Source organism: Boeremia exigua, assembly GCF_020726555.1.
Source record: "Boeremia exigua strain MPI-SDFR-AT-0100 chromosome Unknown C7974scaffold_12, whole genome shotgun sequence".
Classification (NCBI taxonomy): domain Eukaryota; kingdom Fungi; phylum Ascomycota; class Dothideomycetes; order Pleosporales; family Didymellaceae; genus Boeremia; species Boeremia exigua.
The window spans coordinates 1,026,164-1,052,028 of record NW_025763529.1 but is presented as its reverse complement, the minus strand read 5'-3'; the positions used below and the strand labels follow the sequence as shown (position 1 = coordinate 1,052,028).

The following is a 25,865-nucleotide window of genomic DNA, read 5'->3' as shown; positions in this document are numbered from 1 at the left end:
GACCATTTAATGGCCTCTCGGAACACGTCAAATACGGTCTAGGGCGCTTGGGGGGGTGCGACGACCTACAGATAACTCAACTGATGATAAGGGGGCGGGATGACTGCATAGTAGATTAGCCGTGAGACATGCTCTCATTTCCAATCAGCCCTGGCGCTCTGTGCCAAGTCTGGCCCCAAAACACTAGACTGGGACCCTCTTCCCCGGCCCCAACTGTCACACATTAAAACAAGCTTCCCCCACATCCCCGCACTATTTGACGGGGTAGTGAGGGGGTGGGGCTACAGTGAACCGACTTGACTAGCTAACTCGTAACCTCCCAAGACCATGGGCTTACTCGTAGGTTACACAAGCGCCAACGCCTAGAACTACCTCAGCTGCATATTCAGCCGTAACAGCACCGATGCGGCAGTTGCGATAAAAGCACCGACGCCGCAGTTGTGATAAAATCCCAGCGCTCCTCGCATCTTTCGAGAGACAAAGGCGACCTGGACTCGAAAGTAGTCTATTGTATCACACCACCTTTTGTACTGTTGCTAAGCACGCTTTCCGTTACAATGGCCAGGGATGTTGAACACTCTCAGTACCCTGGGCACAGTTCGCAGGCACTCGTCGGGTTCGAGGATGATCCTCATCGCGCAGCACTCGAGGACAATCCTGAGCACATTGCCGTCAACTCTAGGTCTTGGATTGCGATCTTCGTAAGAATTCCTCCTGAACCATCAGATCTAAGGACCGGGTAGCTATTACTGACAACTGACAGTGCATGGCTTTTTCGTTCGGCCCTGCTGTAGCCCTCGGCTTCACCTCCATTGCCTCCATCGTTGTCCCGGTCACCAATGATCTTGGAGCAGATGTCGATTTTGCCTGGGTTGTCGGCGCTTGGTCTCTGGCGTCAGCATGCTCCTTCTCACTCGCTGGTCCTCTCAGCGATATTCTCGGCCGCAGGGAACTCATCCTCGGAGGTCAATTCGTTGTTATGATCGGCTGCATCGTGTCAGGAGTCGGGAAGAACGTAGCAACCCTGGTTGCGGGCGAGACCCTTATCGGCTTAGGCACCGGATTTGTTTTCGTCTCGTACGCCGGCGTTCCGGAGATGCTGCCAAACAAGTGGCGTGCTGTGGGCGTAGGAATTCTAGAAGGCGGCATCATGGTTCCTTGGTATGTTCAGACTGAACCCCCCTCAAGCACCTGATCATGATTCGAAACGCTTGACATCAAACCTGGTCCGGGCATTTGCAGTAAATATGAGCTAACAGGTGATTCAACTTGGTAGGGGAATGGCTGGTGCTCTCTTTGCGGCTGTAATGTTAACAAAGGCTTCCTGGCGCTGGCTCTTCTACATTGGCGCTATTGTTGAAGCCCTTGCTCTTATCGGAACAGCTGTTTTTTACTGGCCAACATCTCGACCCCGCGGTGACTTTGATAAGTCACGACGGCAGCAACTCCAGGAGGTTGACTGGATTGGCCTCAGCATGTTCACCCTCGGCCTGGCGACCGCTCTCGTCGGGCTCACCTGGGGCGGGAGCCCGAATTATCCATGGGACAGCGCTGGCGCGCTTGCTCCAATTTTCGTCGGATTGGCAGTTGTGGCTCTCGGCTTCGTCTACGACTTCAACATCGCCACGTCTCCGCTCTTTCCCTTGAAGCTGTTTAAAATGTGGCGCGGCTTCGTCGTGCTGCTTATCGGACTATTCATCTCGGGCATGAACTTTCACGCTATGTCTCCTCTTTTGCCACAGGGATCTCTTTTCATGTTCACTACCAACCCTATTGAGGTCGGCCTGCTCTCGCTCCCGATGAATATCGTTACCCTCGTTGTGGGATCTATCATTCCCATCCTGGCGCACAAAATAGGACATATCAAATGGCTCTACGTGATCGGCATGGCCTTGCAAGCCATCTTCCTCGGCGCCAGTGCCGGTGCCGTCAATCCCAACAAAATGTGGGTGTGGGCTTTTGTTCCTGCCTTTGGTGTCCCGATGTTTGTCATGGTTACCATTCTAGGCTATGCCATCGCAAGTCTGCACGTTCCACATTCACAACTTGGCGTGGCTATGGGACTGCTAGGCACATTTCGCTCGGCTGGTGGTGCCGTTGGAAATGCCATCTTCAACACCGTCTTCCAGGACAGATTCCGCAAGTACGCCGCGGAAGAAATTCCAAAAGCAGCTCTGGCCAGTGGACTGAACCCTGCCGATCTTGGACTCATCATCCCAGGAGCCATCACCCACAATCTCGGCATTCCGCATACCCTCGATGGCATTCAAGGCATGACCCCTGCAATTGAGGCGACTCTCCGCACAGCAGTGCGTCTTGCATATGGCCGTGCGTTTCAAATCGTCTTCTACGTCACAATTCCGTTCAGCGTGGTCGCTCTAATCTGCTCCTTCTGGGTTGAAGATCCCACTCCCTACATGACCAATCACACGGCCGCAGCTATGGATCACAACGTCGACGAGAAGTTCAGCGCGAAGGATATCTCCACCGACGAAAGAATTGAAGACATAGACACATACACTACTCAGGAACCCAAGACTATTGGTTGACTATTCAGGCAGAGTCATTACAGACGAGAAAATAAATGCACAGTTGTAAATTGAAGTATTCATGGAGATTGGGACTCCAAGTCGAAGCGTCGAGTAGCAGTGAAGGTTATTTGAGCTTTGGCTGCACAATAATGCTTCTAGTAACCAATTTTAAGACTTTTGTCTATTTTCGAATGATACTGGCTGTTAGCCTCGTGAGACAAAGAAAGTTCTAGCAAGTAGAGGCCATGTGGGTTGCTTTGTCAGGCTGATGTAAACCTCTTCGATACGAGGCTAAGCCCGTGTGCTTATGCGACGGTGATATACGCCCCTTGCAATCACTACATACAACTGATCCCAGGATCCAAATCGACCATAAGTGAGCCTGAAAACCATGCCTTCACAGTGTATTTACAATATGACTACTATCTGACCTAATATCTGACCTCATCACTCAGTGCTAATACCGCGTCTACCATTTGGGTACTGGCACCCAAATAGTTCTTTGGGTCGCACAGCTCCTGTAACTTGCTTTCGCCAAGCAGTGATACCAAGTCGCTATCTCTCACAAGAACTTGGTGCAGCGTCTGTTTGGTCTCTATGGCGACTTTGCAGGCTTCATATATCCTGTCGTGGCTCTGTTGGCGACCAAGATGCGGAGCGAGACCCATCATGACAGCTTCAGCAACAATGAGGCCCCCTGTGGAGTCTAGATTTTGCATCAGACGCTCACGGTCTACCTTGAGCCCTGAAAGAACAAATTCGGCTTGGTGCAAGGAACCGACGGCAAGAACGAAGCTCTCCGGAACGGCCATCCATTCCAGGTGCCATGGCCCGGAGGCTCTTTCAAAATCAGCCACCATAGCATCAAGACCGAGGCCAGCCTGGGCCCGAAGAGCTTTTGATGCAGCCAAAATGAGCTCGCTCGAGATAGGGTTCCTCTTCTGCGGCATAGTAGACGAAGCTCCTCTGTGCGGCACAAATGGTTCCGCTACTTCGCCAACCTCGTTAGACGACATGATGATCAGATCCAAGGCAACCTTCCCAAGGGAGCCGCCGATGAGGGCGAGGGTGTTGATGATTTCAGCGACGCCATCCCTCGCGACGTGCCAGGTCATAGAGGGATCGTTGAGGCCGATCTCAGCGGCCAGCTGTTTTCGAACCAAAATACCATCACTCCCATTTCCAAGAGAGGCGAGGGTGCCAGCGGCGCCGCCGTATTGGACAAGCAAGCAACGGGGACGTAATTGCTGCAACCTTTCCCTGTGTCGGAGGAATCCGCTGAGCCAGGCAGCGCACTTGTACCCGAACGTAATAGGTAGTGCATGCTGAAGATGAGTACGGCCAGCCATGGGAGCGTCGCGATGCTCTTTGGCAAGTGATGTAAGCGCTCGGATGACTCCGTCCAATTTTTCTTCAACCAAATCCAATCCCGCCTTCATTTGGAGCATGGATGCCGTATCCATGATGTCCTGTGTAGTTGCACCCCAGTGTAGGTATTTACCGGCTTCACCGCACTGCTCTGAAAGTTGTCGTACCACAGGCAAGATGGGATATCCAACAATTTCTGTCTCATCGGCCAGTCTCTTGATGTCGAGGGAAGATGCGTCTGCTTTGGCGGTGATGGTTGCGGCCGCATCTTTCGGGATAACGTTGCATTGCGCTTGCGCTCTGGCTAAAGCCGTTTCGACAGTGACGCAATGTCTGATATAACTTTCATCGCTGAATATCTAAACGTTGAGTAATTGTGATCAGCTGTTTGAACTTCTACTGCACTTGCGCACAGGACTAAGACGAAATAGAAAAGTCAATACCTTCCTGACTTCACCTGTACCGAACATGTTTCGGTAAAGTACAGAGTCTATAGCGCTGGTGCTGCCAATGAAGCGTCTCGACATTGCAGATGCGTTTTGTGGCGTTTTTGCAACAGGCCGTACCACGCATCGGCCAATAATTCGAAGAGCGGTCATTGTAGACATTGATGGGAAGGCACAATGTGAGGCGTACGTGAAGGGTAGGTATGAACGATTCCAAGGTTGCCAAAAAATTGCAACCCTTGTCCCCTGGGTATAGCACAGATCGTGTTGGAGCAGAGTTGTCAGTTGCCCTACTATTCTAGATTACTCAGAATATGAAACATTGGCCAAACCACAGCCAATTCCAACCTAAAAGATCGTGGGGCATCTGGGGTGCAGTCTTGGCTTGGGGCAGTGATGGTGGGGCTTCGGACCTGCCACACCCCCACAATTTCCCCACAATTTCCCCACAGAAGGCCCTTGCCACCAACGATCGAAACATGTACCGAGCGAGTGTGATGGTTGTGCCCCAGAGGGTGGATTCGATATGTTCGGCAAGCAGAAGCCGCTGTCAATGGCCCCACCCGGCCAATGCCCAGGTCAACATGATCTTCCCTTCAAGTCGGCAGATGTGATTTGCAAAACGTCAGTAGTGTGGGCGTTAGCAATTTACGCAGCTGCTGCGTTGATTCCCTGCATATGACCCAAGCATATAGTAAGGCCAAATCGTCTATTGACTGTTTAAGTTCCACCTTGACCATCACGGAAACTCCAACAGCCTGAAAACGTAAGTCTGTCTGTATACACAGAATTCCTGTGCAACGAAAGGGAAGAGAAGCCGCTGAAGTTATTTGTAAGAACCGAGCAAGACTCTAAAAAGCGAATATCAGAACTCGCAAGCTCAATGACTTTCAACGACGGTGGCCCGGGAGCTATAAGCGCCACATCTGTTGAAGATGTAGCCCATCAGCAGACACTAGAGAAGCATACTCCTACCATCGCTGAACCGACTCCCCAAGAACGTGTCCCAGCCACGGACCCGCAAAAAGTGTTCCATTATACAGACCTCCAACGAACTAAGCCGACCAGAGCCAATGACCCGTACGAGTATCTCGTTGGCTTCGGTAACAGTCACCAGTCCGAAGTCATCCCAGGAGCTCTCCCCATAGCTCAAAACAATCCGCAAGACCGTGGTTTTGGGCTGTACACAGAAGGCCTAACATACTCTTTCTTTGCAGCGCCGAGGCATTGCAACATGAACGCATACATGTATCGTGCGCGACCATCCGCAGCCCACCGTGGCTACAGACCAGTCAACAGCAAATCTAACATCGAGAACTGCTTCCTGTCGCTGAACCCAAAAGTCAAAACAATCCCAGCCCAGGCCGAGTGGTCGCCCTTCCCTCTTCCGGCCGCTGGCGCAGAAATAGATTTCACCGACGGACTGCAGACGCTGGGCGGGAGCGGCGATCCGAATCTGCGTGAGGGCGTAGCGCTCTACATCTACGCCTTCAACAAGAACATGGATGGCAAGGCATACTGCAACACAGATGGCGACTTTCTCATCGTAGCTCAGCTGGGCAATCTGGACATTCAGACGGAGATGGGCAGGCTGTTCCTCCAGCCTGGCGAAATCTGCGTTGTTCAGCGCGGTATCCGGTTCCGCGTCGATTTGGGTCCGGACGTGCCTGTCGCTCGTGGCTACATCATCGAGGTCTGGGGCTCGACGTGGGAACTGCCTGAACTAGGCCCCATTGGCGGTCATGGGTTGGCCAATCCGCGCGACTTTCTCTTCCCCAAGGCCTACATAGACGAACAGCTTCACCAAGACTTTACTATCGTCGTCAAGAACAACGGTGAACACCTAGCTATTGACCAGGACCACAGCCCGTTCGATGTTGTGGCATGGCATGGGAACGCTGTTCCGTACAAGGTGAGACGATTGCACTCGAGTAGAGAGAGCGACTTGGAGAACGCCGATCTGACTAGATCTCGCAGTACGATTTGACCAAGTTTGTGTCGCAGAACGCCACATCCGTCGACCACACTGACCCGTGCATCAACACTGTTCTGACCGCCCGGTCGCGGGATCCCAACACGTCACTCGTCGACTTCCTCTGGTTCGGTCCCCGCTGGGACGTTGCGTCTAACAGTTTCCGCCCTCCCTATTTTCACCGCAATGCCGCCTCCGAGTTTCTCGCTTGCTTGTACGGCAAAGGCCTGGGTCGTTCGGACGATTTCCGGCCTGGCGGTGGTAGCTACGAAGGGGGAAACACACCCCACGGAGGCTTTGATGACAGCTATATTATGACTTCTTCGAAGCCGACGGTCAACCAACCGCAGCGCATCTTGGAGGGTACGTCATCAGTCACACTTTGTGCTCCAATGACCCATATTCGCCGATGCTAATTACTATCACGCAGAGCAAATGACGATCATGATCGAGACCAGTAGGACGCTACTGTTTACCGAATACGCACGCGAATCCTGCGGCGTGTTCCAGGCGCAAGGCACGGATCCGGCAGTGTGGGACAGGCTACCGGTAAGTGAAACTACATCAAGCTTGCTCAAACGTTGTTTGACTAACTCATCTTCTCCACCTACAGGACAACTTCTCTGCAAACCCTAGGGTGAGAGAGATGCTGAAGCGAGCCAAAGAAGACGAGGCTACGGAACGTGATCGAATTGACTATTACCACAACGTAGACCTTTGGGACAGAAGCTAGGTGGCAGAAGCCGAGTGTTGGCGATGGTTGTAGTCGTGTTTTGAAAGTATCGTAGTCGTATGAATACATAATAATTTTGGATTATCACTCCAGTTCCACCATGCTGTCGGCCATGACACGTAAAATATGTCGAAACTTGAGCCAATTCCACCGGCCTACTTCTTCCAATAGACCTACATAACTGAGAAGAATGCGGCGGGAAGACATGTACCCCCCATGGCAGACCATCTTATTGAAGGAGATGGGTCCGCCCTTGCTGATAAATCTGCTGGCCGCATTGGTGGAGTTCTGTAACGGGCTCCAGCCAGGAAGACCTTCATCGCCGATCTGACTCCAGTCGACTTGGTCCAGTAGTTCAAGAGGGGGCTCACTGCCTCCTTGGAGTGTAGAGGGTGATGCGTACACGTACAAGCCGACCACGAGGGCGGCGTTGAAAAGGGCGACCTCGGACATGAACATGGTTCCGTCCGTGATCCTCCTCTTCATCATACAGACGTACACCTGCGCCGCATGGAGGCAGGCGCGTCTTGATTGAGGGCTGTGCGCCCACACGAGAATATTCTCGAGTGCGACCTTGGCTACCTTGATCCCCTCTCGGCCGGCTGCTAACTCGAATAGATTGAGATTGGCCGACATGTTCATACACATGTTGTGCCACAGTACGGTGGCATTCGGATCGGCAGCTAACAGTCCCTCGCCGTGATAGGTGTAGATGCCCCGGAGAAGTCGCGTGATGGCCGGTCCAGCGGCACTATTCTGGAAGGTTTCTGCAGGGTAGAGGATGTTTTTCTTGGGATCATTGTCATGCATGAGATTGCTGACTTTTAGGTCGGCGATACAGAGCGAAGATGCTGAGAGCAGGGTGTGAATGGCGACGGTGTTGGCGATTGACAGACCCTGAAAGTCAGAAATGCACGAGTCCACATCCGTCATGTTGATTGCTGAGGCGAAATTTTCCCAACCATTCACGTTGGGCGTATTGAATAGATGATTTGAGCAAGGGGCGTATATGTTTAATCGGTCGACATGTATGATGGGTTTCGAACCCATTCTGGTTGTGTAGAGCGAGTCTGTGGCGATAAGACATGCTGTCAGCCTGTTTCACCGCGTAATTAGCTACTGACAGGAATGTATAAGGGCCATGCTGAGGGTGTTGAACCTTTTGGCAGACTCGATCTTCGCCCACCCCTCCCAGAAAAGTTCGTCCATCTGCTCATGCGGTAAGACCTCAGCAAGAGGAGGGCCTCGTGAGACGTCGAACAGACCGCTCTGAAGAGCCACCTAGATGAGTTCGAGTCATTCAGCCGTATCTTGAGATCAGTGCGATTCCAACCTACCGTAAGCGCTCTGACATACAGATTGTACGTCTGTTCCGAGTGAGTACATTCCTAAAGACTTTTTAACGGTGGTTCCAAAGGTTGGAACGCCTGCTACTTTATGTAGGAAGGTTCGATGGGGGAGTAGGACGCACCTCCAAGATTGAAGCATAATTGAGCAGCAGGACTGCTGCCCCAAGGACGGTAACTAGGACCGCCCAATCGGGCCTTTCCCATGTTTTAGACAATGCAACAGTGCATTTCTCGATGGTTCTCTACATGCCGCCGCTACACGTCAGCATGTGGCGGATGAATAGCGTTTGCTTGGGCCGCAGGCTGCCGAGAAGAACACTTGCCAGTATCTGATTTGCGACAAAATGGCGGGTAGTACTGGGGTCGAGAAGGTGAAGTCCAATAAGACACATCGGTGCCAGCATAATGTTAGGTGTCTGTTTCGCGGAGAAAGTTGGCTCGTGTACGAAGGGGAACAGTGGGTGGAATCTCTGGAAGTAGAGGTCGATGCACACGGCAAGCGTGTCGACGGTGGGGAAACGCGAGTTGCGTGAATACTCATAGTCTCCTCCCTGCAGACGAATTAGTGGGTGGTTGGAGAGGAATAGCCAACAAGAAAGAATGGGAACGACTTACAGTTCCAAGATTTGGGAGCATAAATTGGATAAGCGACATGCGTCTGGCGTCGTCTAGGTCTCTCTGGGGTCTGTTACTAGGTAAAGAGGGTAGACTGTCGTCTTCGTCGTTATCGGCGTTTTGTGGAGAACACTCAGAGAATAGGTTCATGCCCTTGTAGCAAGCGGCATCGGTCCAGAGAGTCCGGATTAGGGACCATTGTGGCTCTCTCTTTTTAGGCCACAACCTGGCCAACTTTGTGAAGCGCTCGTCTGGTATATCGGAGCCGAGGCTGTGCTTCCGCGAGAGGATGCTTGCGGCGTCCGGAGGCACAGGCGAGCCAATGGTGAGGAAGAAGGCGTCCCAGGGATTTGAGAGGCCCGAGGGTGATAGCACGGCTGGACCAAGGGTGGACAGCCAGGCTGTGTTGGCTGCGGAGTAGCGCCTTTCTTCGGAGCGATCGGCTGATACCACGCTGGCGGGGGTATGAGACAGACCCAGCACGGTGGAGAAATCACCAATGCCCATACCCTGCTGTTGGGTCATGTTCGGGGTGAGGACGCCAGGGAAAATGCGGCCGTCTAAGTCCATGCGCAGGCACGAGACATCAAGTGAGGCTGACGGATGGTTTCCATTCAGGTCCGGGGCGGAGCTGGGGCCATCCAACTGGATCGACAGGCGTGGGGAGACAGCGGCAGCTCCGGGTGCTTGGGCAGAGACAAGTGTGGCCGTTTGCAGGTACGGGTGCAGAGGGTCGTGGTCACCATTATTCTCGAGGGATGCACGGTCCGCAGCGGCCATGAACTGGCCAGGCTCGCTGTGGTGGCCGGCGAGAGCGTCGTTGCGTTGCGGGGACCGCGGCGTCGAGCGTCGTCGAGAGGGAAAAGCGCGGCTGGGTGGACGCGGACCGTCGTTGTAGTTGTCTTCGTCTTCTTCTTCGTTGTCGTCCTGGGCTGTGTGACTGCGAACGTGTCTCTTGAGGACATCGCTGCGCGGCGTGAGCATTTGGTCATCATCGCTCAGTGCCCACTGTCGAAGTGCGTGACTACATACCCGCGCGCAAACTGCTTGCTGCAAAACCGACACGTGTACGGCTTCTCACCAGTGTCTAGCTATGTGATCGTGGTCAGAGAAACATCCTAATGCTTGCTTTGCACCCGTGAGATGCCGGCCGCTGTACTCCACCTGCTTGGGCTGTCTTACGTGTTCGCTCGTGTCGCTTCAGGTGCTCAGATTTGGAAAAGCTGACATCACAGTACGAGCACCTCCGGAGAGGCATGAGCAGAAAGTAAATAGGTCGAACGTTGTCGAGCGAGCTATACTAAGCTACAGTTACATGAGGAGGTGCACGGGGACGTGCATGAGCGTATGTCATTTGGTTCACCTTTCGGCTTTGTATTCGGTGTGTCATGGCACGTGGTCCCGCCAGGCCCGTTACTTCTTGCACCAATCTCTCCATGGTCTTGTCGTGATCGATGTTCAGGAGTGGCCTGGTAAGATCAACCGCTACCTACTAGCGCGTCTCCCCACATTTTGGTGGCTTACGCTCTTCCAGAAACTGTTAGTCCCCTTAGATGCCCCACTTACCCCCTGCACCACTTGGCGCTATCCCTGACTTCACTGCTGTCAGCATACACTGACACCACCATACATTAACTTGAAATCAGACATAATCGAACCCAACTAGGCCTCTCCTATGAAATCTCGCGCCACCATTCCATCTCGTTACTCTCGGATCAAAAGGGATGCCACTCCGAGGCCGGTGCTGTACATTTCGACCGTCGAATTAGCTTGGTTCCGTATGTTTGTTCACATGGTCACGTAGTCCAAAAACAATGAGAGCCTCCTACCTCGCACACATGCTGATCACACCGAGCTCGTGATCAGACCGCTGCATCTCAGCCAGCAGAGTCGCCGCTTGGCGTGCTCCCGTTGCGCCTGTTGGGTGGCCCAGCGCAATGGCACCTCCGTTTGGATTCACCTTGGCGACGTCGAGATGGAGTGTGCGCACACAGTAGACCATCTGACTAGCGAACGCCTCGTTAATCTCAAAGATCCCAACGTCGTTCTGCCCTACCCCTGTGTACTTGTAAAGCGCCGGAATCGCCAGGGCTGGGCCTACGCCCATCTCATCCGGCTCGCATCCGCTCACCTGTGTGCCTGCAAAACGCCCAATGGGTTTCAGTCCACGATCTTCTGCCCACGACCTTCGAGCAAGTATCACTGAAGAGGCGCCGTCGGATATCTGTGATCTTGGCCGTTTCAGTACAGTGAATAACACAGCCATGCACAAATACAGGCGACTGAACAGACTCACGAGTTGCCTGCGGTGCTTCTTCCTTGCTTGCCAAAAACTGGCTCAAGATTTCCAAGCTTCTCTCTGCTCACGTTAGGTCGGATGCCATCATCCTCTGTCACGGTCAAGGTTGTCAGTCGACCTTCCCTGTCCGCTTCGCTTGGAGCCTGGTAGGTAACTGGGACTACCTCTGACGCAAATTTTCCTGCAGCTCTAGCCATCAGTGCCCTCTGATGACTCTGAAAAGCAAAGTCATCCTGCTCTTTGCGTGAGATGCTGTAGCGTTGAGCAACGCGCTCCGAAGTCTCACCCATGGCCAAGAGACAGTCGGTGGCCTGCTTCACGTTGGATGCTCGGAGAGAGGGAGACACATCCGTGGGACGGCCGCGAGAACCGTAGTTACGTGTCATGCTCTCCACCCCACCGGCCAAGGCGACGTCGAATTGACCAGCCATTATTGCATGCGCCTGGTGCGTGATGGCCTGTAGACTACTGGAGCACTGCCTGTTGACTGTGTGAAAGGTCGTACTGGGAGGGAAGCCGCAATCGAGGAGCGCCATTCTTCCTGTCTTGGCGAAACCCAGTTCAGCGAGGACATTGCCGATGAGGACGTCCTTCACGTCATCTGTCTCGATCTTCGCTCTAACGACTGCCTCTCTCATCACCTAGGACGAGCCAAAACTTCTCGTCAGCGCTATTTGGTGGGTCGTGACCAACAGAGTCTGCTGAGAGACAGGGAGCTTACAGGTCGAAGTATGTCCTCTGGCCAGGCGTCTTTGAAGCCTCCCTTGAACGCCCTTGTGATGGGACTTCGCACAGCCGAAAGAATAACGACATCAGATGGACTCTTCTGCAGGATGCTTCTTCCGACGGCACGAACCGACATTTTGAGATCTCTGGGCAAGCGTGTATAAAGGTACTATTTTCTTCCCGAGAAATAAAAAAAATGGCGGTAGGTCGTAGGCTATGCAAAGCCTTGGCTCTTGTGGGTTCATCTGACATGAGGGTCGATCACGTGGCTAGAATGGAAGCTGAATACCCCACATCGCTAGTTGGGAGTATGCCAGGGTTCGGGTGATACTGCAGTAAACATCCACTGATGTGGGTTTCAAATGTGGAAAATCAGAGCCCCCACCGTTGCGGGGAAGCTAGTTCGCTCAGCGGAACTCAATTCTCATCCCGCCCTATTGGCTCCCACCATCGAGCTTGGTAGAACTTACAGACAGCCAATATCACCTTACACCTCACCAAAACCTCATCACAGTCAACATGGCCGCCTGGTTTGCCGATGTTGAGACTTGTCGACCTGCCTTTGATGTGAAATCCACACCTCGCATCACCCACGGCCTGCGATTCCCCGATGCATGCGCTCAACACATCAATGGCGATTTGGCTTGTAATTCAGTCTTTGTTATCGCCTCGGCAAGCCTGTCACGCAACACCGATGCACTCGACAGACTGACTGATGCTCTGGGAGACAAGGTGGCTGGTGTTCATGTCGGCGTCAGTTCACATACCCCCATTGACGAGGTCGCCGCCATTGTGGCCAAAGTAAAGGACCTACATATCGACTGTCTCGTCTGCTTGGGTGCCGGAAGTATCACGGATGCCGCCAAAGTAATTCGCTTTGCCCTCGCAAACACCGCCTTCACAGTAGCTGACATCCGTACCCTGCGGGGCGCCCGGCCACACAAACACAACTTGCCGAGTATTACGCTTGTTTGTATCCCGACGACGTTGTCTGGAGGCGAATATCAAGGCATAGCCGGGGTCACGGATAATGAGACACGAGAAAAGATGCTTTTTGATCCCATTCGTGACCCGGATCTGGTCATACAGGATCCCGAGCTCTGCTCAACAACACCGCAACGAATATGGCTAAGCACGGGCATACGATCAGTCGATCATTGCGTCGAAACATTGTGCTCATTACAAAGCAATGACACGGCCGACGACTACGCTCGCCGCGGGCTACCCAGGCTAGTCGAAGCATTGATTCACTGCAAAGAAGACGCGCGAAATCTCGAGGCCATTCACCAATGCCAAGTTGCCGTCACCGACGCCATGCGTGCAGTCTCGTGCGGTGTACCCATGGGCGCGAGCCATGCAGTTGGTCATCAGCTTGGCCCCCTCGGTGTGCCCCATGGCGAGACCAGCTGTATCATGCTACCAGCAGTATGCTCTTTTAACACGCAAGAGCCTGCCAATTTGCAGAAACAGGCCCAGATTGTTCGAATACTCCTAGACACGCCTGCGATTTCAGGCCTCTTGAAAACCAAGGGGGTTGATCCAGCAAATGCGCAGCTTGCGGAGATACTGGACATTTTTCTACGTCACCTAGGCATGCCGCGCACCCTGAAAGAAGTCGGTATCGAGGGAGGCGAGAAGCTGCGGCAGTTGGCCAAGAACAGCTTACAAGATCACTGGATCAAGACGAATGCGATTCCCATCACCGAAGAAAGCCAGATGATGGAGTTGTTGGCACTGGTTACCTAGCTTATCCATCTAAACAACATACCCATACACAGATTTAGAGTTACACGTTGGCAATCCACAGGTACTGAAAGAACCGTGTTCAATTAGCTACCCAGACGAAAGTTGCCTCTTCATGTGACCCACCCAGGCTTCCCACCGAGATGTACAAGGTCAACTTGGTTTCGCGCCACATTGATCAAGAGCCGGAACATTGTGGCTTGTTACTTTGCATGATTCTGGACGTGCTGTGGGACATGTGGGTGAGGTGGAGCATGCGGGTTTGGCGGAGACGCGGGGAAGGTGGGACATGTGGGTCAGTTGTCGTACCAAGCCGGACTACGTCCCGTCTTAATTCATTGATTGACGGTGGTCTCAGACTGTTGTGGATGCGTAGCATGTATCTCGGCAGTTAATCGTCTATCAGTAACGATGACAATGACACCGGGAGCGGGGAAGGGTACGATTCCTCGCAAGGTTGACAATAGTCTACTAGGGCCTTCACGACATCCGTAAGAGACAAAGCTACCTAGGTAGGACTGATTCAAGCTATAATCGGCTTTAGAAACCCTTAGGCAGTCTCATACCCAAAAGCCTCGTCGTTAATAGGCTGGTCTACTACGAAGCCGCCAAATGAAATGTCGTCCACATCATCACCAACAATCGAACACCCGTTCCTGGGTAGAATCAAGGGAGTCCTTTTGGAAAACGACACCATAGTGCAATTCCGAGGAATTCCTTTCGGAACTATTCCCACGAGATGGGCTGATCCCGTTCTAGTAAGTGGAAAACTCAGCCAGGATACTTTCGACGCAACTCGTTTCGGGCCATCCTGCCCCCAAGGCGCTGGAGGACAAGAGTTCGATGTTTCGCTGATAGGCAACATGCAACTCCAAGCGGAGCCGGTGATACAAGACGAGGCTGATTGCCTCAACCTGGTGATTACCTGCCCGACAGGGCTTGCTGTGGGTACTAAGGTCCCGGTGATGGTCTGGTTAGTGCCTGGTCTAGGGGAATTTCAATCGACTGTACATGACTGACACTGGTGACTTAGGGTTCATGGGTCAGTCTATTCATTTCTAATGACCATAATTGTTTGTTACAGTCGCAGATGTATCTCTCCCGTCTTTTGCTAAATCGAGTTCAGAGGCGCTTTCTGTGTGGGTAGCAATGCATGGCCTCAGTACGGTAAGTGGCTTTCCTGTCACATTATTCCAAGCATGATCAAAGATTCGTCTTTAAGAAGCTCATGATCTCCAGATCTCGCCAAATTTGTACAGTGTTCTTCAAGCCAGGGCAAACCGATCATCTGCGTCTCCATCAAGTAAGTATCCAATTCCTCGTAGAGACAGGTCACTGTAGAAATAGCTGCAGACCTATCTAATCTCGAGATAGTTACCGAGTCGGTATATTTGGCTTCCTAGCTTCTGAAAAAGGAGGTATCAGTGGGAATTTTGGCTTGAAAGATCAGGTTTGTGCTTTCCAGTGGGTACGTACTCGTGAAAATGAACAGTCTCGATTCCTTGCGACATGACATCTGATAATCATGTTCAGATCAAACAACACATCGAGGGATTCGGAGGATGTCCTGACTCTGTCACTGCTTTTGGGGAGTCGGCTGGCGCAAGTGAGTTCCAAACTCTCACACTAATTACGATCGCTAAACTGAGAACTATCTAGTCAGCCTGTCTACGCTCCTTGCAACAACTGAGCCGCTCTTTTCTCGGGTCATTTTGATGTCGGGTGATGTATCGCTACGGAGGCCGCGCACAGTCGCATGGCAAGAAGCCATGCTCTGTGAAAATCTCCAGTATCTGGGCCTGGGAGATCTCCAACTATCGGATGCTATCGAGAAGCTCCGTGCGATACCAGCTGCAGAAATTGTTCAGATCATTTCTCTCGTCCAACACTGGAGCCCGACTCTGGATGATGGGTTCCTCACCGGTTTCCGAGAAAGAGACTTTTATATCGAGAATTCATGGTGCCAACACGTTATGATGGGTGACATGGCCCATGATGTAAGTCCCTCCGGTCATGTCCGTGCGGTGACGAAACCCGCTGACAGATGCTTTATAGGGTACAATTTTGCGTTCACGGTATCTGGATATTCCGCAAGCCTTCGAAAAGACGATACTTGCCTGTGATGATCTCTTAGAAGCGAGCCAATCTCGTCAAATTCAAGAGGCGTATGGTCTTGGTGCTGATGAAAAGCAACCGGGTATGTTGAAGCTAATCTCCGAGCTTCGATTCTATCTACCCGCAATAGCAGCAGCTAGGGGGCTCAGATTTCCGGGGAGCGTTCGGGTGCAAGAGTATCATATGGATCAGGTCAGTTGTTCAGTTCCATGACTGTACCATCAGTCTGTTGCCCCGACTTGCGTTAATTGTGACCGGCAGACCAATCCTTTCGAAGGCAACTATCACGGATTTGCGTCTCATGCGCTTGACCTGGGATACTTGCTTCGCAACTTTGATCCCTGGCTTAGTGAAGCCGGTCTCAATTTCGGTAAAAGAATGCTTGGGATATGGGTGGGCTTCGCATATGCGGAGGATTCGAGGAGCGAAGCCCTTGCACTTGGGCCAGACCACGAGATAATCTACAGCAGTCCTGAAAAGTATGACCAGCGGAATCGTCAAGGAAGAGCCAAACTGCTTCTTGAAATTGGTCTAGCTAAATCTGTTGTTTTGGGAGAGCGGCTTCAAGGTGTTCCAAACCCCACATTATGAGCGTGAACGGCAGTTTCTCGTGAGCCGCCATTTGATAGTATTGCTCAATTACTGTCGGGGTGACAAGACGAACGACTAGAGTACCTAGTGAAAATAACGATCGTATCAATGTTGACGAAATCTCATGATCCAAATCTTCAAATGATTGCTCTCTCAAACTGTCCTCGCTGAAAGGGGTTAGCTCACAGAGCCCCACGGAAGGTGGTACCTCGACTCCATGTGGGTTCCCCACAAAGCACGGTCTCGTCACGTCGGCTCACGGTGGATGCTGGGCTTGAACAAAGATTCTATTAAGAGACATGGAGTTCGATCTTACTAAGATAGCGCAGCCCACAGATACATGTTGGCACTCTCGAGATGGCCAACATAACATGCAGAAGCCTTGGAGCGGTACGCTCGATGAGGAGAGTGTTAATGCCCAAGAACAGCACAACGCCGGCCTCCCGTGGTGTTGCCACAAGCACAGCGGCGACAAAGTTACCCCTGGATGGCATACGAGTACTTGACTTGACCAGAGTCCTGGCCGGAGTGAGTCTGCCATACGTTACAGGGGCGTTTTTGCCATGAGTGCAGCTGACTTACATTATTGATTCGTAGCCGTACTGCACGCAGATTCTCGGTGATATGGGGTATGATTTCACCCCAAGTTACTCATGCTTCTCGTGGAATTTCCAACTAATAAAGGCAGAGCCGACATCTTGAAAGTGGAGCATCCGGTCAGGGGCGACGACACACGATCATGGGGCCCGCCGTATGCACCGCGTCTTGACAACGCCGACTCGGCGATTGCTGCAGGCGAAAGCGCTTACTATCTCTCCGTAGGGACTCACTGCTGAATTTCTGCAACAATCATCGTTAATAGCCAGTTCAGGTCAATCGCAACAAGAAGTCACTTGCATTATCTTTTAAGGACGAGAGAGGAGCAGAGATACTGCGTAAACTTTCTAAAAAGGTAGATGTAGTCATCGAGAACTACCTGCCTGGCTCGTTGAAGAAGTACGGCTTGGACTATGAGACGCTGAGCAAAATTAACCCTCGACTGATCTACGCGAGCATCACCGGTTATGGTCAGTTTGGTCCGTACAGCAATCGAGCTGGCTACGATGTCATGGTTGAAGCGTAAGGTCTCCTTGCTAGTAGTATATCACTGGAACATCAAAAGCTAACTTGAGCACTTCAGTGAGATGGGACTGATGCATATCACCGGCCCTCGTGATGGGCCACCAGTCAAAGTCGGCTGCGCCGTGACCGATCTTACGACTGGCATGTATGCAACTACTAGCATCCTTGCTTCCTTGATTGAGCGGAGCTCTTCAGACCTGGGACAGCATCTAGATATTTGTCTCAGCGACTGTCAGGTTGCAACACTGTCGAACATGGCCCAGTCTGTACTGGTAACGAAACAAAAAGATACTGGTCGCTGGGGTACCGCGCATCGTGAGTACACATTCCTGTTACCAGTGCCGACGTACCTAGACACTAAATCTTTCCAGCATCGGTGGTCCCGTATCGAGCATTCAAGTCATCTGACGGTGATGTGTTGTTCGGTGGAGGCAACGATCGCCTGTTTGGCATCTTGTGCGAAGGATTGGGCCGACCCGAATGGGCTACCGATGAACGCTTCTCTACAAACACCGCGCGAGTTCAGCACCGCGATGTGCTAGAGAAACAGATAGAAGACATCACAGTCACGAAGACTACAGAAGAGTGGCTCAAGATCTTCGACAACACCGGACTACCGTATGCGAAAGTAAACGATCTCAGGGACACGATGAATCATGACCACGGTAAGATGAACCTCGCACTTGCCTTCAAGACATACTTCTGCCACTAACCTGTATATCAGTGAGGGCCAGGAATATGGTTGTAGAAATAGATCACCCTTCCTGCGGGCCAATGGAGCTGATCAACTCGCCGGTCAAATACTCACGTTCGCAACCAACCATCCGAGCAGCACCGCCGCTGTTAGGACAGCACACTGACGAGATTCTAAGAAAGGAGCTAGATCTAGACGACGCCACCATCGCCTTGTTGAGGAACGAACAGGTTATCAGATAGATGTTATAAGGTACATTGACACCGGCTGGTCAGCCCTCAGAAGCAACTCAGTGATAGGTTGAGTCTTACAAGCTGCCGGTATACATTCTCCACAGACCGCAAGACTATTGTATCTTAATCTTTCAATCTCTGTACTTCGTAGATGCGTGAGCAGGATAGGTATGTAAGCAAGGGTAGAGACTAGATAGAGCTGCGTGCGCCGGCTTATTACTAGAAAATAGAATGAGCTTCTACACTAGTTGCGATAGCCATTACTTCGCAGGTTCACAAAAGACCTATTGAAGGTTGAATCGTTGTTCAATTTAGCATCTACGTTTCATCTCCATTACACAATCCCCCAAATTATTGTAATCGAAAATGAACAATGTACAAGAAAAGTGCCCGTAACGCAGGCCTGCCATGTAGAAGAAAGGAGCTTACCCAGCTCAGTGGTATCGATGATAATCCCAGAACGCCAAAATGCACAGTCGAGCTCCATCGAGACATTAAGTTCTCGAGGTGCCACAGTCAATATACCCCAAGTCAGACAATGTCCGTGTGGCACGTCACTCAGAGTAGCAGAACAGCGGCAACAGCGACGATAGCGCCGGCAGCACCACTAACCAGCTTGGGTGCAGCGTCTGTGAAGGCGGGTGCGGAGCTAGAGGCTGCGCTAGGCGAGATTGGGATCGCGGTGGTGGGAGTTGCAGTGCCAGATGGCGTGGATGGAGTAGTGCTGTTGTAACCAACGCTGCTGTTACCACCGCTGCCAGTTGGGATTGCATAACCGGATGAGATGCCAGTGCTCAGGTTGATGCTGGAGGTGGGGTACTCAGCGGGCTCGCCGGGCGAAAGTTGTGTGAAGTTGGCGCAGGCAATGCGAGTCTTGTTGGACAAGTGAACTACGACAGAGAGGTTGCCGAAGTAGGAGTTGATATCCGGGCGAGTGGACGAGTACAGGTCAACATATCTGCACCATCGTTAGCGTGTCTCTCTTAATGACGGGGAATCACAGCTTACTCTTGCGACCACTCCTGTGCAGTGATGTTGCCAAACTTGCCGCTCAAGTCACCAGTCTGGCAAGTCTCAGGCTTGCTAGCATCGCAGATGGGGACCTCGCCACGCTTGTAGGGGTCAAGATGAGCGCCAGTGCCGGTGCAGTTGCCGTCGGAAGGAACGGGCTTCTCGTGAAGGTGGTACATGAAGGGACCGCCCTCGGCAGGAAGACCAGAGATCGAGACTGTGAACTTGACGCCGGTGCCATCCTCAGCGGAGACTGCAGCAACAGAGCCGCGAACAGTGTACTTCTGCTGCTCAGGCAGAGTAGCAACGTATGATGCACCCTTCGTGTTGCCGGTGACTACAGGAGCAGCGACAATGGTGGAGGACTGGGCGGCGACAGCCGATGTCGCAGCAATGAGCGAGAGGATTTGTGTACGCATAGTGAGAGCAAGTGGTGAGTGATGTGTGAAGAGCGAGGTACTGCCAAATTGTTTAGCAAGCGAAGGTAGATAAAGCGGCCGAGGCTGGGTGCGAAGGTTTTCAGGTACACAAAGCAAGGGTTCACCAAACGAAATGAAAGTGAAGGGGAAGGCGCGATTCTTACCTGTTGGTCGATCAGAGTATGACGCTGTCGATCGTTCGTGAAAGGTAAAGCGCAACCACAGTTGTATGCAAACGGTCAAAGGACTTGTAATAGAAGACAGAAGTGGCCTCACGTCCTAAGCGGACGCGCCCCCGACTATATACATTGCAGGCGCGGTGACCCGAAAAGAGCGAAGAGGCTGGAGCTACACAACTCTGCCACCAACCCGCGCCGCTACTCCTGTGCAAACCTTACCGCGGTGCCACAAAGCCCGAGCAGGCTACTCAATTTTGGTGGATCACTCGATCAATCTCAAGCCTGTCATTGGATTTTCGAGAGAGGAACTACACCTCAAACTCCCTGCTTTGTTTCCTAGATTGGAAGGACGGGGTTGTCGCACGTCGTTCGGCGCCCGAAGGTAAGCTGCGCGCACGGCTTCAGCGCTGTTTTGAAACGCCCAGCCATGTTGGCGGTTGGCGTCCAATCAGTGTGATGTTTGGCGCAGGAACGCAACCATGGCGTAGCCAATAAAGAGGCCTGGGCGCATAAACTCTGAGGTGCGCAAGTGACAGGTGGGGAGGGAGGCTGGTGAACAGTAGGCCACGAGCTTTTGGCGCTGCGGTGTACCTTCGCCACATGGCTGCAGATGCATCACAGTACAGCACGGCGCATCGTGGAGCAATGGAGACACCCACGATCCCCTGTGGGTCGTCCCAAGCGCGGTGTTGGTCCTTGAGACTACTGAAGCGAAAACATCGGACTCCCGCAGCAAAGTGCTAAGCTTCGGCTAAATGGGTTCCAAAAATACTACGGGCGGGCCGCTGGTGCTGGTTCACGCGCTTTGTTTCCCTAGGACAAAGGTAAAACCAAGACGGTTGACAGTAAACAAACCAACATGTCTAACGTGTCAATGCAAATATTAACAGCAAACATACTCCCGTGTCGGTGCAAAGGCCTGAACCGTTGTTTCGAATACAGGACGCAAATAGACGCCATTCTTGCGCTCGCTGAGCCGCGCGAACTCCAGTCATCGGGTACCAGCAGCCGTGCAGAGAGGATGCACTGAGGCACGGGTGCAAAGAGAAGGGAATGGGAAATAAGTGTAAGACAGATAGATTGAACTAACATTAAAAGCGGCGTTGAAACAGGGCATGCGCACCAATGTGATGCAAAGGCAATCTTTCAACAGTTGTGCCACCTGCGAGAAGCAACGCGTAGCATTCTTGGCTAACGCTCATCACAATATCGCAGCTTTCGGATCACACTGCCGGATGACCGCGAGATTGCGTGTGTGACTATGTTTGCAATCAGCGGGTCTCGTTGCGCACTTTGTAGCTTACTCTCGCCCTGCACCAGCCAATATTAGTTGCGACACCAGCATCCACCAAGTCCTGACCCACAGCTTGGACATCCTTATACGCATCAGGAGCCTCTTCGAACACCAAGTCCTTCTCGTCGCAGATCACCCAGGTACCTTCGGCCTCTCCAGCTCTTGGTTGCAGAATATTCTGACCTCTGTACTTCTGGGACAGAGACGACAGTGCTTTCGCTCGAGACATGCTTCGCCCAGCACCGTGAGCCAAAGATAACGCATTCTTGAGTCCCCATGACGTAGCTTCCGAGAAAGAAGGCTGGAGAATGAGGGTCGGTGTTCCTCGAGATCCCGGAAGAGGCAGAAGGGCGAGTGGCAGGTGCGTCCTTGGGTCGTAGGTAGGTGCGGCACCTTTGCGATGGATGTAGACGTACTCCTGGGTGCGTTCATTTTCTTTAAGTGAAAGGTTGCTTGTAACCTCTGCCAAGCCTGATGCGGAAGATGGTAGTGCTGAAGGAGGCCACTGTACCCGTTCGACGTTGTTGTGCCAGATGTCGACCACCTTCCGTGCTTGCAGGGCCAACTTGCTTTCCTCAATCATCGTAAGATGAATGTCAGTCGAGCTATCAGGATCAGAGACTCCTAATTGCCAGTTCTCGTTACCAGGCTCAAGGCAAGCCAGGAAGCGTAGAGCGATCAGGTCCCTGTTCGCCTTTGCCCATCGACATGCCTTGTCGTGCTCTTCCAGGTATGCAATTGCTTCAGGGCTTCCCTCCTCTAGGCTGGCTTGTGAATCAGCTGTATATTTCTTAAGCACGCTGCCACCGTAGCCGCGTGAACCTGAGTGGACCAGTAACACAACATCGTTTTGGCGGATACCCTCATGGGAGGGGTTGGACGACTCTTCCACTACCTGTATCTCTGCGAAGTGGTTGCCTGCACCGATGGTTCCTAGCGAGCTATCCCACTCTTCGCCTGCGGAGCAGCTGCCTTCCCGGTCTTGCAGCCATAATTCTCGATTCTCTTGTGTGCGCCATGGCCCTTCGAGTCCACGCAGTTTCTCGGCGACCTTCTTGCCCTTGTCGCCATCGACTTGACTTCTGGATAAGGCAAGCCTATACCACGCCATACCACATCCGATGTCCCCACCGATGAGTGGTGGGTGAATCCATTTTTTCGAAGCAAAGACGGCGCCTATGGGAAACTTGGTGCCTGGATGCAGATCTGGTTGGCCCACGGCATGAATGATTCCGGGAAGAGTGTGAGCTGTAGTATCAAGCTGTGTTATGGCGAGCGACTCGACTTCTGCATTAGATGCGAGAATTTCGACGGGACAACTGGAGTTTACATCCTCTGGGAGAAGTTAGTAGTCGTGATGTTTGTGTAGCACGCAGGGGCCAATATGCGCTCAAATGTGCTCAAAAGGGTGCACTTACCATGAACCACTGTTTCCTTTCCAACACCAACATACTCTTCTCCGCTAGATACAAGCAGCACGATATCATTGCTCATGCTGCTCTTCCAGTCTTGCTCGTTGACTAGCTCATATCCGGTCTGCTTGACGAAGACCCGTGACGGCTTCTTCACTTTTAATTTGGACTGTGCAGTTTTGAAGACCAGTGCGCGTACAGAACTCGCGGCTGCAGGGTCTGTCGTGAGGGACGCAGGAATCACTAGTGGAGTCTTTTGCGACTGCTTCGCGTTGTTCGCAACTGTGACGCGCGTTGCCATTGTGCGAACGTCAGCAGGAGCAAGATGTGTTGAAAGTAGCAGCGTCTTTCGAGCAGGATACGAAATGAAGCTGTATTAGCAGGTGGCTGATCGTCAACAACAACTAGGACTGGGGTTGGCTGCCGTGGAAGCGCAGGTGGTATTTGTACTGCGCGGTGAGAGATCACTAGCGCGATTCGACTCATCTTCACCCATTCAGCATCGCACTTTCACTGCAGCTTTCGGAGTGATGTATGTACAAATTTTAGTTATATTGCATGTATATCTGATAGCCTTGGAATTGATTGTCACGCAGTGGCTGACAAAGTTTTCATCAACGTGTCTCACACTCAGTGTCGCTACGAAGCGGCGGACTGGACTCGCTGACGTAGAGTGAAGTCCTGCTACATTCATGTTGTACCGTGCATGGCCTCTTTTCTCGCATGCAGCTCTTGCAGTTTGAGGATTTGTTGTCTCTCAAGTTCCGACAATTCTTCTAAGCCGGGTGACGCCAGTAGTCTCCGTCTTGTTCATTGTCTGGTATCGGTATTTGTTGTTCACCAATACCACTGTTGATCGATGTTGTAGTTTCGGAACTGACCGATTTCATTAGCCATCGGTGCTTCACCTGATGGGAGATCTATCAGGAGAGGTCTCATACGTTTCGTAGTAAGCTGGCAGCTCAAGATCGGTGGCTGCGTGATCGAGAATGTTGGGGTCTATGCCAGGGATTGACGTTGCTGTGTTCGCTGGTCCAAGGCCTGGCTGAGTTGAAGACAGCTGCCCTGTACTGTGAGATGTACTCGGAACTTGGTCGCTGACCTCCACCATTTTATCGCCTTCCACTCGCACCTCTCGATCGCGGAGTCGTCGCATGAGTTCGAGGAACTGCGAATTCTGAAACTTCTCGCTTGTGTTGTCCGCAACTCGCTCCAACAAACGCCCAGCGGTCGCTGCCATCTCGTCATCGTCGTTCATCTTTGGCTGCTCCGCTTGCTGCTCAGGCTCTTGCTCTGCTAGTTCATTTTGCGGTGTCCTCATAAAACCAGCCTCATCCAATTCCTGCCATATCCGCTCTTGGCTCATAGGAACTCGAGCGCCCATCGGGTATTGTGACATTATCCTTTGATTGATAGCAGCAACCAATCCCTCAGCGCGTAGCTTCACCTCCTGCGGCGCTCCGCGGTTCACGATACGTTGTAACGAGTCGATGATCCATCGAGCTTCGTTCGCATCTTGTACAAGGTCGCCATTTCTCTCGAGAGTGCCCATGCTGTCCAGATATGACACAGCTTCTTCGGTGCGGCCGAGGCCCATTTCGCTCCAGACTTGGATCGCCGAGTAGACAGCTACAATTGTGTTAGAAGACATTGCACGGCTACATGATACTACACACCTGGCCGTGTTTCCCGTATCCGTATAAGAAGAGGATCCTCACTTGGCCGGTCCATGCCCATCACCTCGGGGTTCATTGCGCGAGAATGCGCTCGCTTCTGCTCTGCGACTGCCTCGTCGAGTGCATCTTGTTGCGCCTGAGCGAAGGCCTGTTCAAAGGCTGCCTCGTTGAATGCCGGCTCTTGCGCCGCCTGCTTCCCTTGCGCTACCTGCGACATCTGGGAGCTAGGTTGAAAGGCTGGCGATTGCATGTATGTAGGCGCAGCGTATCCGCTGATGCCGTAATTTGACACACCACCAAATCCGCTTTGTTGTTGCGCCAGTGCCGGGGCAGCCGGGGACTGTTGCCTCATGAAGTCCTGATGCCATGCTGACGCCGCATTTGCTGCCTGAGGGCGCTGTTGCTGGAAAACTGGCGCCGGCTGGTTCGTGATATTCAGTCGCTGGAAGTCTGATGCCCAGCCAGGCGCTTGTGGAGCCTGTGAAAACTGTGGTGGAGGTGTTGCGAATTGCGGCGGGAAGTGCTGGAAGTCAGGCTGCGGCACGCCTGGACGACCTTGCTGGAAAGCATCAAACTCGGAATCTAGTGCTGCGTTTGGGCCTTGCGAAGATCTAAAGCCCTGAATGTTGTGTGAGTTTGTGTCTCGTTCCGTGTAACGTGTCGACTGACCTGTGCTGGAGAATTACGGCCGACCAAACGATCTTGCTGCAAGGTCCGATCAACGGAGGTATGCTTCTGGAAGTTCTGCAGCGCATTTGACGGGCCGCAAAGTGCGTCCGCCATAGCTGCTGAAGAACAAGGGGTATCACCGCAAAATCGCAAAAGACAAGAAAGTAGAAGGAAACGTGATACTGTGCGGCGAATGCGTCAGGACTTCCGAATGTCGCGCGTTGGTGGAAGCCGAGGCTTGCTCGAAAGGAAGCGGGCCGAATTGCCATGTGCAGTTCGGCACCAAGCACGTGTCACACCCTTCACCTGGTGGGCTCGAGTAGCCCCACATGTAGTCACAAGACCGCAGAACTGGCCGTTACTTTTTGGCAGACTGCTCGCTAGAGTTTAGCTGCCCAGCGTCGAAGGTCGCTCGCTCTTTGACTGACCTGGTCATCTTGTCAGCGAGTGGCGACTGCTGATGGTGACACACGACCGGTGAACAGCTGAGAAACTGTTGAGAAGGGACCTTGACATCACTGCCATGTAGACATGCAAGATTATAGAGCCACTTAGGAATCCTGCTTGCAATACCTGTATATTGTAAGGAGACTGTCTCCCCTATGTGGAGCTAACCTGAGTGATTGGGAGAATGGTATACGCGGTACGCCAAGCGAGAAAACAATGCT

The 25,865-nt window shown here is 52.4% G+C and overlaps 12 protein-coding genes across 12 annotated transcripts; 6 read left to right on the top strand and 6 right to left on the bottom strand.

Annotated features, from left to right (window-relative positions):
* Positions 1-222: 222 nt before the first annotated feature.
* On the top strand, positions 223-2,723 carry C7974DRAFT_403452 (transmembrane efflux protein). Its single transcript, XM_046142837.1, has 3 exons — positions 223-701; positions 764-1,161; positions 1,277-2,723. Exons 1-3 carry the CDS (start codon positions 558-560, stop codon positions 2,547-2,549), a joined length of 1,815 nt encoding a protein of 604 aa, XP_045992827.1. The 5' UTR covers positions 223-557; the 3' UTR covers positions 2,550-2,723.
* Positions 2,724-2,832: 109 nt separating this feature from the next.
* On the bottom strand, positions 2,833-4,699 carry C7974DRAFT_344124 (3-carboxy-cis,cis-muconate cycloisomerase). The gene is made up of 2 exons (XM_046139329.1): positions 4,343-4,699; positions 2,833-4,258 (listed from the first exon to the last, which is right to left on the bottom strand). Exons 1-2 carry the CDS (start codon positions 4,505-4,507, stop codon positions 2,963-2,965), a joined length of 1,461 nt encoding a protein of 486 aa, XP_045992826.1. The 5' UTR covers positions 4,508-4,699; the 3' UTR covers positions 2,833-2,962.
* Positions 4,700-5,023: 324 nt separating this feature from the next.
* Positions 5,024-7,050, top strand: C7974DRAFT_437067 (homogentisate 1,2-dioxygenase; the record flags this gene model as incomplete). The annotated part of the gene is made up of 5 exons (XM_046145165.1): positions 5,024-5,039; positions 5,344-6,257; positions 6,323-6,680; positions 6,748-6,866; positions 6,931-7,050. The coding sequence occupies 5 exons, from the start codon at positions 5,024-5,026 to the stop codon at positions 7,048-7,050; spliced, it is 1,527 nt and encodes a 508-aa protein (XP_045992825.1).
* On the bottom strand, positions 6,992-9,689 carry C7974DRAFT_443324 (C2H2 type zinc finger domain-containing protein; the record flags this gene model as incomplete). The annotated part of the gene is made up of 6 exons (XM_046145447.1): positions 6,992-8,146; positions 8,210-8,331; positions 8,388-8,438; positions 8,522-8,641; positions 8,723-8,950; positions 9,015-9,689. Coding segments are annotated over 6 exons (2,208 nt in total), but the record flags the coding sequence as incomplete, so codon positions are not given.
* Positions 9,690-10,519: 830 nt separating this feature from the next.
* C7974DRAFT_403447 (3-ketoacyl-CoA thiolase) lies at positions 10,520-12,458 on the bottom strand. Its single transcript, XM_046142836.1, has 3 exons — positions 12,035-12,458; positions 11,311-11,954; positions 10,520-11,245 (listed from the first exon to the last, which is right to left on the bottom strand). Exons 1-3 carry the CDS (start codon positions 12,173-12,175, stop codon positions 10,840-10,842), a joined length of 1,191 nt encoding a protein of 396 aa, XP_045992823.1. The 5' UTR covers positions 12,176-12,458; the 3' UTR covers positions 10,520-10,839.
* A 42-nt stretch (positions 12,459-12,500) lies between these two features.
* Positions 12,501-14,217, top strand: C7974DRAFT_403439 (maleylacetate reductase). The gene has a single exon (XM_046142835.1). The coding sequence runs from the start codon at positions 12,559-12,561 to the stop codon at positions 13,783-13,785; it is 1,227 nt and encodes a 408-aa protein (XP_045992822.1). The 5' UTR covers positions 12,501-12,558; the 3' UTR covers positions 13,786-14,217.
* Positions 14,218-14,232: 15 nt separating this feature from the next.
* C7974DRAFT_403438 (Alpha/Beta hydrolase protein) lies at positions 14,233-14,913 on the top strand. Its single transcript, XM_046142834.1, has 2 exons — positions 14,233-14,755; positions 14,816-14,913. The coding sequence occupies exons 1-2, from the start codon at positions 14,400-14,402 to the stop codon at positions 14,895-14,897; spliced, it is 438 nt and encodes a 145-aa protein (XP_045992821.1). The 5' UTR covers positions 14,233-14,399; the 3' UTR covers positions 14,898-14,913.
* Positions 14,914-14,931: 18 nt separating this feature from the next.
* On the top strand, positions 14,932-16,488 carry C7974DRAFT_380051 (Alpha/Beta hydrolase protein; the record flags this gene model as incomplete). Its single annotated transcript, XM_046140493.1, has 8 exons — positions 14,932-14,949; positions 15,042-15,085; positions 15,157-15,250; positions 15,316-15,388; positions 15,442-15,779; positions 15,838-15,979; positions 16,028-16,089; positions 16,123-16,488. 8 exons carry the CDS (start codon positions 14,932-14,934, stop codon positions 16,486-16,488), a joined length of 1,137 nt encoding a protein of 378 aa, XP_045992820.1.
* Positions 16,489-16,902: 414 nt separating this feature from the next.
* C7974DRAFT_466213 (formyl-coenzyme A transferase) lies at positions 16,903-18,649 on the top strand (the record flags this gene model as incomplete). The annotated part of the gene is made up of 7 exons (XM_046146319.1): positions 16,903-17,016; positions 17,086-17,117; positions 17,177-17,306; positions 17,399-17,607; positions 17,669-17,925; positions 17,982-18,275; positions 18,335-18,649. The coding sequence occupies 7 exons, from the start codon at positions 16,903-16,905 to the stop codon at positions 18,544-18,546; spliced, it is 1,248 nt and encodes a 415-aa protein (XP_045992819.1). The 3' UTR covers positions 18,547-18,649.
* Positions 18,650-18,824: 175 nt separating this feature from the next.
* C7974DRAFT_403434 (superoxide dismutase) lies at positions 18,825-20,154 on the bottom strand. Its single transcript, XM_046142833.1, has 2 exons — positions 19,546-20,154; positions 18,825-19,495 (listed from the first exon to the last, which is right to left on the bottom strand). Exons 1-2 carry the CDS (start codon positions 19,965-19,967, stop codon positions 19,096-19,098), a joined length of 822 nt encoding a protein of 273 aa, XP_045992818.1. The 5' UTR covers positions 19,968-20,154; the 3' UTR covers positions 18,825-19,095.
* Positions 20,155-21,327: 1,173 nt separating this feature from the next.
* C7974DRAFT_60588 (tRNA-splicing ligase RtcB-domain-containing protein) lies at positions 21,328-23,357 on the bottom strand. Its single transcript, XM_046146950.1, has 2 exons — positions 22,859-23,357; positions 21,328-22,775 (listed from the first exon to the last, which is right to left on the bottom strand). The coding sequence occupies exons 1-2, from the start codon at positions 23,151-23,153 to the stop codon at positions 21,418-21,420; spliced, it is 1,653 nt and encodes a 550-aa protein (XP_045992817.1). The 5' UTR covers positions 23,154-23,357; the 3' UTR covers positions 21,328-21,417.
* Positions 23,334-25,579, bottom strand: C7974DRAFT_403431 (uncharacterized protein). The gene is made up of 3 exons (XM_046142832.1): positions 25,198-25,579; positions 24,529-25,147; positions 23,334-24,481 (listed from the first exon to the last, which is right to left on the bottom strand). Exons 1-3 carry the CDS (start codon positions 25,309-25,311, stop codon positions 23,757-23,759), a joined length of 1,458 nt encoding a protein of 485 aa, XP_045992816.1. The 5' UTR covers positions 25,312-25,579; the 3' UTR covers positions 23,334-23,756.
* Positions 25,580-25,865: the final 286 nt, after the last annotated feature.